General features: G+C 35.7%; 1 protein-coding gene across 6 annotated transcripts in view; it reads right to left on the bottom strand.

The window, feature by feature from the left end:
* LOC123560991 (cell adhesion molecule-related/down-regulated by oncogenes-like) overlaps positions 1–16,505 on the bottom strand; it is a 120,035-nt gene that overhangs the window by 30,181 nt on the left and 73,349 nt on the right. For all 6 annotated transcript variants that reach the window (XM_053552096.1, XM_053552093.1, XM_053552095.1 and 3 more), the window contains 2 exons: positions 12,079–12,256; positions 1,751–2,029 (listed from right to left, as the gene is read on the bottom strand). In XM_053552096.1, coding sequence (XP_053408071.1) covers positions 1,751–2,029; positions 12,079–12,163 — 364 coding nt within the window. In that variant the 5' untranslated portion in view covers positions 12,164–12,256. The remainder of the gene's footprint in view (positions 1–1,750; positions 2,030–12,078; positions 12,257–16,505) is intronic.

The following is a 16,505-nucleotide window of genomic DNA, read 5'->3' as shown; positions in this document are numbered from 1 at the left end:
TTAGCGAACAGCATGGATCCTGACCAGACTGCGCGGATGCGCAGGCTGGTCTGGATCCATGCTGGTCGCAAAGCCACTATGTTGGTTTTCCCATGGCACGGCTCAATTATGTCTTTAAATGTGTGCATACTATAGATGGGGCAATATTCACAAATGTTTTATTTTTGCTATTATTTGCAAATAAATTAAAAATATTCATGAATATTAATATGCATATATTCATGAATATTAATATGCATCATGTTCTAAAACACAAACACTCGCATTTTGCAAATTCTTACACAGCAAATGAGACTGGTAATCGTGAAATCCCTAAATGAAGATTAAACGAAAATGACCATATCTACAGTAAGCATTTGGGCTAGTTCAAGCATTTACTTTATGAACATATATTTACAACAATGAACAAAAACAACTTGTCATAATTATAAAACAGAGGCAGTCAGGTGATATATTGACTGATGCAAGCTGTTTAATGTTCAAATCCCAAATGCATTAATTATGAACTTAATTCATTTTAAACAGTATGTAATGATGATCCTTCACCACCCACTCCTGATATTCAATGAGAAATATTTCCTCCAACTGGTGTGAAATTGACCAGTTTGGATGTGAAGAGCATGGTGACCACATACCGACTACCGGTACAGATTAACCAGTCAAGAAGACCAGAGCATGATGACCATACAAAGGCCAGAAATTAACAAAATATTAAAGATGAACAAGCAAAAGAAAGCAATGAAAATACATTTGAAATTCGTCTTTGTTTTCCATAATAAAATGAGTAATTTTAGTTTTAAAGAGCAGATATTGTGAATTTAATCATGTATTCTGTGAACCCATTGTGCATTTTTAAGATACAAGTCACAACTTTTTACAGAACTTGTCATACAATTTAAAAGCATTGTTACCAGATAGATATATAATCGTACTGGCGTTTACAAAGAAATTACATTTGTCGTTAATGGAAAAAGTAATCAATGTCATGTAAATGTCAGAAAATGGAGGATATAAATTACGACTGTAAGTTGGTTTCATCATATTCCGATGACCCGGTGACCCGCAGGTGCCATGGACTGTTGCTAGTCAGGTTTGTGACTTGAGAAGTATTCTAGAAGCCCTTTTTATACAAATAATTACATTTAGTTTTGAGTTTTATTTCTGCAATGGCGACATGGGATTTCTTTTTTACTCACTGTACTCTTACATAATATAAAATGTTCAGTTTTAGCTGTCATAGCTTACAGTCATGGAAAAAAGTGTTTTTGGCTCATTAATCATAGAAAAAAAATTGCTTTTCATTAACCTTTAGCCTGCTGGCGGCAAGTGATTCTGCCTTTGCGCCCAGTGTGTGCAGACCAAGACTTGTTGGCTATTCAGTCAGTAAATTTTCAGTGAACACCCCTGTGAATAATAAGTGGTACTGCCCAAACTGAATGACTGAACAGTCCATTTTAGAAATTTAGAGATGTATCATTTCCGCAAGAGGTGAGACTTATTCTCAAAACCCTTGAACTATACATGCCTTGGCATTCGTTATGCTGGTATCTCTTACCCGAGACACTTGGCCCTGTAAATGGACCTTTCAGCACATTAAGGAAGTACAGACAATTTAAGGAAATTGAAACTGTTGAATTTCTACATCTTTACACAAAACTTCAACAATTCCCTACTTAAGAAAATACAGAATTTACAAATATACTAGTTTCTCTGAAGGTCAGTCTTGCCCTTGTATAATATATCTCATTACCTGCTTTAGAAATTTTAACTGGTGCGCTGAGAAGGGTTCCTAGCGTGCTCTGTGCTACACACTGAAACGTAGATTCATGCCCGTTATCTGGTAGGGAAGTCAAGTGTAAATCCATTCCTATTTGTTTAAATCCATATGGGTTGTTTTCTTCAAAGTATTCACCATTGAATTTCCATCGTACAACTGAACTCGACGGTTCAACACGACATGATAAAGTTGTAGGTGAATTCTGGGATACTACTGCAGAAGATGGCTCAACAGTAAAATGTGGAATCATATCTGAAATGAGACAAAGTACAATTTAAAATTTGTATAACACTCCTAGGACAAAAAGAAAGTTGGTAAGTCGGCAGTGACAGAGACCAAGTACATATCAAACACCTCCAGCCATTATTTCAGGCAAGGGAGAGCACTTGGGTAGGAGCCAAAGCTTCATCTCATATCTCCAGCCATTATTTTAGGCAAGGGAGAGCACTTGAGCAGAAGCCCAAGCCACATCTCATATCTCCAGTCATTATTTCAGGCAAGGGAGAACACTCAGGTAGGAGCCCCAAGTCTCCAGCCATTATTTCAGGCAAGGGAGAACACTCAGGTAGGAGTCCCATGTCTCCAGCCATTATTTCAGGCAAGGCAGAACACTTGGGTAGGAGACCAAGCTACTTCTCGTATCTCCAGCTATCATTTCAGGCAAGGGAGAGCACTCAGGTAGGAAACCAAGCCACAACTCATATCTCCAGCCATTACCCATTTCAGGCAAGGGAGAGCACTTGGTTAGGACCATCAACCTTTCCAAGACGTTAACGCTTCACCTCATATAAAGAATTTCTATTTCAGGATTAACAAAATTATGTTTTCACATCAAGCAAAGTAAATTTGATGAATGGACATTATAATTATTTTCATCAAATATTCAGGGAAGACTTGTAAAGGAAATACATTAGAATATAGATCAAAACTTGCTACCTTCGTACCTAAATATTGGGACAACACTTTAATTAGTCTTTATTAGACAGTAAGTTGTAACTGAATAATTACAGTAAAATATGTGGGGAGATGAAATCAGACTTTCTCAAAGGAAATCTCCTATTAAAGCAGTATTTAATGAAAATTCTATGCAAATGAATGTCGGAAATTGCAGTTTCATTACCGTTTACACGGCTAATGACACCTGTTCAATTTAAGTTTACAGTCAATATAATGATCAAAAAGATGACACTGTCGCCAAAATAAATTCTAAACCTTTGATATAGCTCCCTATGACAAATGATCAACTGAAAAAGCTGCAGGTTTTATGGGATTAATCACAAAATTTCTAGAATTAAATGGTAAATGTAGTATACAGTTCGACAAAATATACAAAGTCAGTCACTAATTCTGAAGTCTGCAGGGAAAAAAAAATAAATTTTTTTTTAAGAACGTCAAACAGAAAGTACAGAGCATTACGTTCAAAAGTATCAAAATACATCAATTAGTATGATTGCCCAGAATTAAAAACATTTCCCCAACATTCTTATTTCATTTGTAATTGATATACCTGATTTTCAACATGATTAAAAAATGATCGGGCTATTTTTGTACTGACTGATCGACTTCGTGAAACTCGTTTTTACTGATACGTAACACTACAAACAACTCCTATAATTGAGCCGTGCCATGAGAAAATCAACATAGTGGGTTTGCGACCAGCATGGATCCAGACCAGCCTGCGCATCCGCGCAGTCTGGTCAGGATCCATGCTGTTCGCTTTTAAAGCCTACTGCAATTAGAGAAACTGTTAGCGAACAGCATGGATCCTGACCAGACTGTGCGGATGTGCAGGCTGGTCTGGATCCATGCTGGTCGCAAACCCACTATGTTGGTTTTCTCATGGCGCGGCTCATATGATTTTTTTTCTGGAAATATGGAAAGCTTGTTTTTTTATTAAGGCGTAAAAAAACAACATAATTTAAGATTTGACATAGCTGTATTTGTTAAGATTAACACTCCTATAATCAGATTTGATATATTTGATCAAGATAAATATCTATATAAAAACAATCCTTCATTTATCAACTTACGCAGAGACGAAAAAAAACATCTCATGTTCTTTAATCAGTTCAGAATCAAATGCAAACAATGTGTATCTAGCCAGAAACAATGCAAATATCTCCAGATATTCCGGGAGATTAAGATTTTTTGTTTTTCATATTTGTTGTATTGTATCAGAAAGTGCCAATCACGTTTCTGACAAACAACAAACTACGGGTGATTGATGGAGCTTCTGACACGCGGCTACAACATTCTTATCCGCTGAAGCAACTGTTCTTATATTTTATATCGAACTCAGTGGTATCTGAACCAGCTTCCCTAATCAATCTTTGAAGTTTGAATCCTAGGATAACTGTTATTTCCTTTTCTGGAAATACTATTCCCTCCCTTTGAAAGTCACAGAGGTATTAGATCTATTATTTGAAAATGTTTCTAAATGATAATTCTTAAATTCTTATTTTTTCAGGCAACTGAATTTTTAAGCAATGGCTGACATCTTAAACAGGTAATTGCTAACGTTTTTGCTCTATACTTTTGACAGTATACTAGTCAATTTGTTTGCAGTTATCTCCTTTTTATTTTATGCTATTCATCTTAGATTGGGAAGTACCAGGGAAAACACATATTTGCTCTATACTTCGACAGTATACCACAGTCAATTTGTGTGTAATTACCTCCCTTTTACTGTTATGGTATTCATCACAATTAGTTAGGAAGTATCAGGACCAACATATGAGCAACAAGACCGCTTCAACCTAGCGCGATTCATGGATTTGCCGATCCTATTCGGTCGTTCATTTCGTTTGAACACCGCAAAAAAATCTTTTCTTAAATAGGCCTACATGCATTTCTTGACAAGTTCATTATCATTAGAACTTAACTGAATCAAAATTCAAGTCAAGAACAATGGAACTATTCACTCATACCTCTACTGATGCTGAACTGATGAAAAACTAACCACTACCATCTACCCTATCTCTTTTTAGTACTGACTGTCATTTTTCACCCCTAGACAGCACAACTGCTAGCAAATTTATCTTCAAGCCGGCACTTTGACACTTCTCAACAAATTTGGCTCAAAAAATACATTACTTGGTGTAATATTATAATGATAAATATCTTTGGAAAATGCATCGCTAACTCTACAATATTTTCATCTGTTTTACTGATTTCTACTTCCCATTTTTTGAACAGCACGGCAAGCAGAAAATATATATCTGTCATGGTGTACCATTAGATCTTAGTGATTAATGTGGAATAGATGAAGACTGGTTCACATTTATGCATACCTACCATGCCTGGTAAAGACGTAGGAAACATTAAGAGAACCAATCTGCCAATACAAAAATTGGTCTTTTACCTTCTGAACAATTTTGCCAATAAAAACGTCCTAAAAAAGCTTGTTTTGTCCCGACAGTGACATGAATAGGACAATTTCCATGTTCCTTTGAAATATATGAAACTACAAGAATGGGTACATATTCGGAAAAGAGATTGTGAAATAATTACCAAACGAAAATAATCTCTGCACAGTATTTATAAAAAAGTATTCTTGATTGGTCTATAAATCTCAAATATCTGCCAGGAAAATGCCCTTTCAAGCTACTTCAAACATTATTTTCAAGTCTCAAATTTCTCAGAATTTCTTAGAAAGACCGGAATTCACCTTTATTCACTGTTCACACTGATTACCTCCCCTATTTATCAAAGATACAGTATCAAGTAGGCAATTCATTATTTTCCAGTTTGAAGCATTTTGAAGATATTTTTGCTATATACCTATCTATAACATATGGAGCAGATTTACAAAACAGCGTCTGTGTCCTATATACCAGACTACAAGGCATTTTCAGGATACCATCGGGTTATTTTACGCCATGTCCAAAGTTGTGAAACTGTGTTTGGTCGCCAATCACAAATTCCAACATATCGCGGTCATTGTCTAGGATCCACGTATCTGCCGTCCTAGGAAGTCGAAACTACCTCACACTAGTTCTATTGTTTGATAACTTCCGCGCCGAACAACTGGGGTATAATAGCGAGCTCACAAGTAATATCATCACTTTTGTTAACGTAACAGCTCATATTTATTTCTGTAAAAAAAGTTTTTAAATTCTAAAGGAAAGCATGCAGAAAAAATGAGTTTTTTATGAAAATGGAAATTCAAAACCCATTTATAATATTCCGCTCTCAAGTAATGAGATTTTAATGGCTTTGCTTAAAAGATTCAACACAGGGTAAAAAATATCCTATTTTTCATTCTAAGTTGTTACTGATATTGAACCAACTCAGTAACCTTTCCTGGAAGAAACACGGAAAAAAAGTGTTGTTGCTGACTGTCCGTTTCTTTCTTTTAGTATATTTTAGGTTTTTGCTGAATTTTATTTGACTAATACTATGTAATAAGGAGTTAATGATGTTTTTGTACCTGCAGTGTTTCACTGTACAAAGACTATGTAATGCTTGCCTGTACAAAAAAGTGTGTAATGTTTTCTTGTACAAAGAGTGTGTGATATTTTCCTGTATAAAGAGTGTGCAATGCTTGCCTGTACAGTGAGTGTGTAACATTTTCCTGTACAAAGAGTGTGTAATGCTTGCCTGTACAAAGTGTGTACCACATTTTCTTGTACAAAGAGTGTTTAATGCTTGCCTGTACAAAGTGTGTAACATTTTTCTGTACAAAGAATGTGTAATGCTTGCCTGCACAAAGAGTGTGCAATACTTGCCTGTGCAAAAAGTTTTTCATACTTTCCTGTATGAAGAGTGTGCAATGCCTGCCTGTAAAAAGAGTGTGCAAATTTTTCCTGTACAAAGTGTGAATTGCTTGCCTGTACAAAAAGTGTGCAACCTTTTACTGTACAAAGCGCGTGTAATGCTTGCCTGTTCAAAAAGTGAGTGCCAGTTTCTTGTACAAAGTGTGTGTAACATTTTCCTGTACACCAGTGTGTAATGCTTGTCTGTACAGTGTGTGTAACATTTTCCTGTACAAAGAGTGTGAAATGCTTGCCCTTACTGCGTGTGTAACATTTTCCTGCACAAAAAGTGTGTAATGCTTGCCTGTACAGTGTAGTGTTTTACTGTGTTCCTATGTACAGATTAAATATGGTGCTAATGATACAGTACCCAGAGTGTGTAACTTTGTTTGTACAGTGCACAGTGTTTCTCTGGATTCTGTTTGAATGTCTACACTGTTGTAAATATTGTATATATGATGAGGCTCACAGGTTAGATCGGGTTACCCGACTGTGTTGCCTCTTTAAATAAAGTCTTTATTATTATTATTATGTTTATAAGCTAAATATCCGGATAATCCATGTCCCTTTATTTTTTTGTACTAATGATACAGTATTGAGAGTGTGTAAAATGTCCGTGAATAAAATATGTGTTACAGTTTTCTACTGTGTTCCATTTATCAATTAAGTATGGTACAAACGATACAGTACCGAGTGTGTTTTCCCTGTTCAGACATTCAGTGTTCTAGGGTGTTCCATCTAGAGGGTAAGTACGGTTCTAACATACCGTACCAAGTGACGCAGTCCCCGTACAGTGTGTAGCGTTCTCTAGTGTTCTGTTTACAGGGTAAGTATGGTTCTAATGATACAGTACTGAGTTCAGACAGTGTGATACAGTATCAGGTGTTCCATCTAGAGGATAAGTATGGTTCTAACAATACCGTACCAAGTGACACAGTCCCCCTACTGTGTGTAGCGTTTTCTAGCGTTCCATTTACAGGGTAAGTATGGTACTAATGATACAGTACCGAGAGTGTGTAATGTTTCCCTGTGTTCCTGAAAACACTTGAGCTCGGCAGTTGGTAGTAACATGAACTATATTAAAACATAACGGCAGCAGATGTTTTCTTTACGCCAGGTAGATGCCAATCACAAACTTTTTTCTTCCATCTTTAATGTTACAGATTAGACATATTGTTCAAAAGTTCTCATGAATACTGCTAAAAATCATTTGACACTGTAAAAAATGTTTCTCATTTCATTTCTCAAATTCTCGAAGTTTCTTTTGGAATTTCGGAACATAGCATTTGTCTTAATTAACATCAGACAACAATGTAAATGCTTTTTGAATTGGTAAATAATTCTGTTTCTAAAGTATCGTTTAAAGCTACTTTTTCATAGTAAGGAGCAGTTTTTGAGTATGATTTATCAATAACAAAAGGCGGAAAAATAGGAAGTAAACATTTGTAAACAACAACTATTGTTTTTATTCAATTTTAATGGAGCTGTTTTTCTTCTTTGCAGGGATCACAATCATGTCAAAAGCCTTCTACCAAAAGCCACTTTACAAAATGCAATTTCTACAAAATTTTAAAGAGGACTTCATCTTTATTCCAAAATAAGTGATAGAGTCCCTTTAACCTTTACCCTGCTACATTTCTTAAATGGTCTAGTTTATCACTCAATTTGGGCAGTATCACTTATTATTCAAAGGGGTATTCACTGAAAATTTACTGACTGAATAGCGACAGTGCAGACCATGATCAGCCTGCACAGACATGCAGAAAGATCTTGGTCTACAATGGTAGTCTGTGCAGGCTGATCATGCGGTCTGCAATGGTCGCAATGGCAAAAACCACTTTCCGCCAGCAGACTAAAAGTTAATGATTAACTCCTACTCTTGCTGGTTTATTTTTTTAATAAATTGCTACACTTGATTTATTCTGGAAGTAATTCCCAGGTTAAACAGTAGACAACTTGTTTATATTACAGTAACAGCTTCACCACAGTTTACATAAAATTGACCTCAAAGCCTTAAAAAACTGCTTCAGATTTTATTAAGCTTTTAGCTTAATTTTTGACTATCAGGGATTTTAATGTGTCAAAATTTAGCTATAAAATAAACCTCAAAACAAACAATAAAGAGAGGAAGCCCTTGTATAAATCTTGTACAAATATTTGATAACCTGTTAACTGTAACCTGAATCTTGAACACTTGTCCAAAATAAATACTAGGAAGTTATTGCAAGTCAAATCTACAACTGCTTTATGATAAAACAAGGATTTTCTAAAACAATCTCTCAAATACTTTTTAAGTGCATCATTCACTGTATGACGGCATCAACAAAAACTGCAACTTAAAACAAGAACAAACAATAGTCTGGCCTCTTTGCTGATTTTTTTTTATATGCAACTGAAGGTTAATAAAAATTCTCACTAATCCCATTGTTTTATCTGATAATATTATTTTAACACATTGTTATATTAAATGTTGCAAACAAGCTGCCATATACTCTGAAGAATGCCCTACTTTTAGTTGTTTTACTCTTAAGTTTTACAAGTTGTGTCCCTTTAATAAAAATCTGCCATTTGCAAGGAAGTAAAGTTTTGCATTCTTGTCAATTTTATGGCCCCCTGGTGTAAGCTATATATGTTTACTGTTTCATTTGATTTGATAACAAGATCTTTCTACATTGCTATTGAGATGTAACTAATGTTAAAATCCATTTATAGGCCTTGAACTCAAAACTGCCTATCTTTTGACTGTACAAAGCCTATACCTATATACTTCTCTATATATACACACAAGGACTGTGATGGACTTCCTTTTTAAATGGATTAAGTAATTTATACCAAAATGGATTTAAAGAACTTACACATAAATAGATTTCAATAACTACATACATAAATGGATTTAATAACTTGTACCTAAATGGATATAAGTAACTTATACCTAAATGGATTTAAGTAACTTATACCTAGTAAACATGGTAAATGGATTTAAAGAACTTATAACTAAAATGGATTTCAATAACTCTATACCTAAATGGATTTAAGTAACTTGTACATTAAAGATATAAATGGACTTAAGTATAATTGTACTGACTTAAAATAGATTTAAGTAATTTATACCTATATGGATTTAAGTAACTTACACCTAAATGGATTTAAGTATGGATTTAAGTAACTTACACCTAAATGGATTTAAGTATGGATTTAAGTAACTTATACCTAAATGGATTTATGTAACATATAATCGTTTTAAATAACTTGTACCTAACTGGAATTAGTAACTTACATCTAAGTTGATTTCAATAAATTGCACCTAAACTGTATAAAATTACTTTTTTCAATTCACTGTGGAGGGATAACATAATTTGAACTTTTTTTTATTTGTATTACTTTTTGCAACATCTAGTTACCACATGAATAGTTAAGTACTTTAATCAACAGCTGTTGAAAGGTATTGAATAAGTGAAGATTATTAGATTTAATGTTAAACAACGAATACGGTTAGCTCGGCTTAACAAATGGTTCTACATTTTGGTATCATAATTGGTAGAAAACAAATGAGCCGCGCCATGAGAAAACCAACATAGTGGGTATGCGACCAGCAAGGATCCAGACCAGCCTGCGCATCTGCGCAGTCTGGTCAGGATCCATGCTGTTTGCTTTCAAAGCCTATTACAATTATAGAAACTGTTAGCGAACAGCATGGATCCTGACCAGACTGCGCGGATGCGCAGGCTGGTCTGGATCCATGCTGGTCGCAAACCCACTATGTTTGTTTTCTCATGGCACGGCTCAAATGGCACCTAACTGATGTAGAAAAATTTATACCCTTATACATAATAAATTTTGGTTGCCTAATTCAAATCACTTGTTCCTCATCATTGTAAGAACTTCGTCAAGGATCAACTTCTATCATGTTTTAAATTGATGGTTCTATAAAATTTTCAAAGGTCTTTTGACCTTTGTTGTCCATGTCAACAAAAATCGATAACAACAAACAAAAAAAGCCCTTGAAAACAACAATTACTATCATTCATAAATACAAGGGCATTGCAAAAAATAATAAAAATAACCTGATCCCTTTATCTGCACAATCAATGTGGTAACATACGCCAAAGCTTCTTTTAATCATGAATGAAGACATTAGTCTCATTTCAAACCGTATTTTGCATGTTTTCAACAATTTCTATGCATATTTCCCGCTAGACTGAGATGTTATATGAATACATTGAAAAGTAAATATTTATTTGAATGCAAATGTGATTGAAATAATTTGCATAATTTGGATATTTTTCGCCACTTTATGTTTTTTAAGCTGTGAAGTATCGCATCGCTGAACCGATATGTCCTCCGATCTGGTAAAAAGGTGAAGAAATTCACACCTTCGCATACGATAAATATCCATAGTACACACATAATTTACATCAACCTGACATTTATGGCGGCCCAGAGGCATACAGAAAGTTTGACATACACGACTATACAGATCTTATCAATAACATATCTCACCAAGTTATAATACAACAGTCAACCACTAATCTTCTTCATTTCTTCTTTCAATGTCCGACTAACCAACAAAGCATTAATTTATAGTGCAAAATCGGCTTTAAATAATGCATCCTCTTTAAAATGCAGTGTCACCATCATTCATTTTTTACTGTACTCCATATATTACGATAGATGTACAGCCGAAGTCGTCCAAATTCTCGTTTTTTTTGCTGGTTTATTGGATTTTAAGGATCGTTCTTTATATTGAGCTATTAAAATTAATTCTAGGGATATTAATGAATGAATTTTATTGTCAAAATGATCCATCAGTTTCCTTTATATTTACATTATAAAAACAATGACATCAATGTATGCAAACTATATAGTTAAGCATAAGCAAACTTTTTGTACTGAAAATGTATTCATGTTCTATGTCACTTCAATTTTCATATTTTTTACATGGCGTCTTAGTAATATAATGCATAAATAAAAGATTTTGTGCCACGTCTAAACAAGTGCAGATAAGGCACCAAGATGTGCAGTAATATGCCTTTTCTTGTTTATATCAATTTATTAACCCTTATCAAGCTGAACACAATTGATTCTGCCTTTGCGACCAGTGCAGATCATGATCAGCCTGCACATCCATGCAGTCTGATCAAATTCTGCACTGTTTGCTATTCAGTCAGTATCTTTTTTAGTAAGCACCCATTTTAACAGTTAATGGTACCGTTCAAATTGAAAGATGGACAAGTTCATTATAGAAATTTAGTAGGGTAAGGGTTAAACCTTGATTGTGAAGCTGCAAATCTGGTGCTCCAGCAGCATTTTCTTTGTACCACAGTGCCAAGGTTGGTCAACTGGCATTGTGTACAGAAGAATAGCTAAATTTATGACACTGACGTTTCATTAATTAAAGAGAAAGGTAAAAACTGCAAAGTAGATTGGGTTATTGGGCTCCTATTTAAAATCTACAACAGGAAAAGTAGCCAAGGTTTCAGACCTACAGGTCCCTGTGCCCTCAACAGAATCACCGATAACATATGCTTGAAAAGTGTGTGTACGTACCACTTGTTGCCCATGCCGTAACAAATATCGCCAAAAGTATAGCTAGCTCGATGAGCGGTGTCCGTGTCAGCAAGGAACTGCTCATGTTTTGTCCGAGTTGTTCATAAAAGAACCAACGTTCACTCGGTAGTACCCGCACATCAGTCTTGATTTTATGTAAACTACATCTTTATTGACTCTGAAAGTAGAAAATAAATCAACATATTTATTTCGTAAGGAAAAACAACATATATCTAATTCTTATGAAATATGAAATCTTCAAATTTATCTTGTCTGGAAGCATAAATCACTATCAACTTCTGTTTATGCAAAAAAAAATATTTGTATATAAAAATGTTTCTTCAAAATAAATACAATATCAGCTGTCTGTAAAACCTGCTTCCGACATGTTACTGCTTTTGATATTATGCAAGATTTGGTGAATTTCTAAGAACTTTCTTTAAGTTTGTAAGTTGGGTTGAAAGTGAAATAACACAATTCAGATCATATTGTGTCTTTACAGCTCAGATAGGTGGGGACGGACCGGGGAAGGACCCCAGATGCCCACCAAAAGCAGCATTTCAGGCACAGGGCGGACAATTGGTAGAACCATTGACCTTCCACAGGCTTCCTTGCATGAATGAATTCTACAGGCCTGTGAACCACAGCACTGCAGGACAAATGTTTCAAAAGTCAGTAACCTACCCATTCTGCCCCAAAGGTCCTCACCACTGGGTTAAAACAAGAAAAACCACAGTCCCTAAAAGAAAAATCTGTAATAGATTCTTTCACGCAACTTTCTTGAAAACTGTTCCTATCAAGCCATTAAAATTTCAGGGACTCTTGTCGTGTGTGCTTATGTTGTGTCAACAGCATTATAATGAATATGGTAGATAATTAATGACTGAATAGGAGATTTGGAACACTTTGGGACTCTTGGTTTCCTTTTTGTTGCAGTTGGTAACCCTTTGTACCAAATGCCATAATCATAAAGAAGATTCTAGTATCTAAATAACAGAAATAACTTACAACAATATATTGATCTATCAGTTTGAAGAAAGGGCAAAAAATATTTACTATCTAGATAGACAGATGTTATTTGTTCAATATATTTTCTTTCAGTGAAAAATATATATAATACCGTGTTCACACTAGCAGATCGGTTTTATTTTTATCAGGCACTAATTCGCTATAATTGGTATTTGACATTTAAAACCCATCAAAATATAATCTAGTTTGCGTCCACACTAGGCCAAAAAATGTGGTTTAAATATATACATGCAATGTTGGAAGTTAACAAATATTTTGCAATAAGCAAAAAAAGGTAACAAAGAAGGAGGCTAACAGAAACAAGAAGGAGTCATCAATGTTTAAACTTCTCTGTTCATCTAAGAATTTCTGTTCATTCCATCTATAGTCCATTTTGAGCATCAGCATGACTCCATATCGCAATTTAATGTTTGTGTTTCATCAACACTCCAATTGCTTTTGCCAGCCATAGCATCAATTGTTTGATACAAAAGAGAAACACATGGTATTCTTCCGCCAAAAGGTAAGATCTGTGGATTTGGGATTGTAAAACCAGTTCTAACTCACAATTGCGTTCACACTTGTAAAATAATGTAGTAATACTTTTTAATATGGTATTAAAACCACCTCCCGAGGTAGTTTTAATGCTACATTACAGAAACCACTTGACCTTTACATAATTCACGGTTTAAACCACATATAGTGTGGACGCAAACGAGTTTAAAAAATAAACCCAAGTTAATATAGGATTAAAAACGTAGTCTGAACACGGTATAAGAAAAACTCTTTCATAATGCGATAGATTTAACAAGCAGCTACAGTAGATGTTGTAAAAATGTGTAAAGTACTTTTTATTGCATCTCTCTTACACAGAGCACAATAAATAAGCCATAACTAAAGCCATTCTTTCTTTATGAGCTTATACCCAGGAGCCTAGGCTCACAACATCACAGGCAAGCGAAAATTCTCCATAGATCATATACTTTATGGCATACGTTTCATAATCCTCAGGTAAAAAAAATAAAAACAGAAAGTAAGAAAGGCTTACAGCCTAAGCTTGTTAGTACCCATACTGTGGAGTAAAGCGGCTGAATGAGATGGAGGCAAACACCTGATGATGGAAAGGGATGGAGGCAAACACCGTGACTGAAAGGGATGGTGGCAAACACCATGACTGAAAGGGATGGTGGCAAACACCGTGACTGATAGGGATGGAGGCAAACATCATGACTGATAGGGATGGAGGCAAACACCGTGACTGATAGGGATGGAGGCAAACATCATGACTGATAGGGATGGAGGCAAACACCGTGACTGATAGGGATGGAGGCAAACATCATGACTGATAGGGATGGAGGCAAACATCGTGACTGATAGGGATGGAGGCAAACACAGTGACTGAAAGCAAACACCGTGACTTAAAGGGATGGGAGCAAACACAGCGGCTGAAAGGGATAGCAGCGAACACTGTAACTGAAAGGGATGGAAGCAAACACTGTGACTGAAAGATATAGAGGCAAACACCATGGCTGAAACACCGTGACTGAAAGGGATGGAGACAAACACTGTAACTGAAAGCAAACACCGTGACTGAAAGGGATAGAGGCAAACACTGTAACTGAAAGCAAACACCGTGACTGAAAGGGATGAAAGCAAACACTGTGACTAAAAGGTATTGAAGCAAACACCGTGACTGAAAGGTATTGAAGCAAACACCGTGACTGAAAGGTATTGAAGCAAACACCGTGACTGAAAGGTATTGAAGCAAACACCGTGACTGAAAGGTATTGAAGCAAACACCATGACTGAAAGGGATAGAGGCAAACACTGTGACTGAAAGGGATGAAAGCAAACACTGTGACTAAAAGGTATTGAAGCAAACACCGTGACTGAAAGGTATTGAAGCAAACACCATGACTGAAAGGTATTGAAGCAAACACCGTGACTGAAAGGTATTGAAGCAAACACCGTGACTGAAAGGGATATAGGCAAACACTGTGACAAAAAGAGATGGAGGCAAACACCATGGCTGAAAGGGATAGAGGCAAACACTGTAACTGAAAGGGATGAAAGCAAACACCGAGACTGAAAGGGATGTAAGCAAACACTGTGACTAAAAGAGATGGAGGCAAACACCATGGCTGAAAAGGATGGTGGCAAACACTGTGAAAGAAAGGGATGGAGGCAAACACTGCGAAAGAAAGGGAAGGAGGCAAACACTGTGACTGAAAGGTATTGAAGCAAACACTGTGACTGAAAGGGATGGAAGCGAAAAACCATGACTGAAAGAAAACACCGTGACTGAAAGGGATGGATGCAAACACTGGGTGGCAAACACCATAACTGAAAGGGATGGAGGCAAACACCATGACTAAAAAGGAAGGAGGCAAACACTTTGACTGATAGGGATGGAGGCAATTACCGTGACTCTTAGGGATAGATCGAGGCAATTACGTGGCTGAAAGGGATGAAGGCAAAGAATCAAAGGTGGAGGGATACTATGAGGAAGAAAGTATTTCCAACAACAAAATAAGATTAATGAGTTGGCTATGACTGCAGTTTAACTGGCAAAAAAATGTTTGAAACATCAATTAATAGATGAAAAGAAAGCTATTACTCACTGGCTTAATATCAGAAATGAAATTTCAAAACCTCCCTTTTAACTCCTGTGAAAAAACATTAGTTCTGTGCTGCTGAACAAACAATTCAGAGAAAGACAGACATGACAGAATCTATAGTTATTGGCAGGAATTTAAAAAGTAGCAAGCATCTTACACCACTAGACCAGATACATAGAGACACTGCTAGACACTGCTATACCAGATACATAGAGACACTGCTATACCAGATACATAGAAACACTGCTATACCAGATACATAGAGACACTGCTATACCAGATACACAGAGACACTGCTATACCAGATACATAGAGACACTGCTATACCAGATACATAGAGACACTGCTATACCAGATACATAGACACTGCTATACCAGATACATAGAGACACTGCTATACCAGATACATAGAGACACTGCTATACCAGATACATAATCAAAACTTATTAAAAATGTATGACTGTATATATTGAGGAGAGACAAGGTTTGATGTTTTGGAGAGCCAATCAGTCTATGATCAGCTACGAGGAAATAAAAATACAATATGACATAACATGTGATCTCTGAAACTAAACCTGTCTTTAATGACACAAGTTCTTCTGATTCTACAAAAAAACTAGCTAATTGACTCAACATCAGTGTGGAAACATTCAAGTTTTGCAACAAGTATATACAAGCGTGCATGCTGGAACAGCGTTTCTGCCAGTAGCTCAGTAATATTATAGACAATTTCCTTGCTAGTTAACATCAACAAGCTTTCTCCCAGTTAATGAAACAAATTTTGTGTAATTTTCATCAGAG

The sequence above is a fragment of the Mercenaria mercenaria genome, chromosome 10 (assembly GCF_021730395.1).
Source record: "Mercenaria mercenaria strain notata chromosome 10, MADL_Memer_1, whole genome shotgun sequence".
Taxonomy (NCBI): domain Eukaryota; kingdom Metazoa; phylum Mollusca; class Bivalvia; order Venerida; family Veneridae; genus Mercenaria; species Mercenaria mercenaria.
This window is presented reverse-complemented; position numbering and strand designations above follow the sequence as displayed.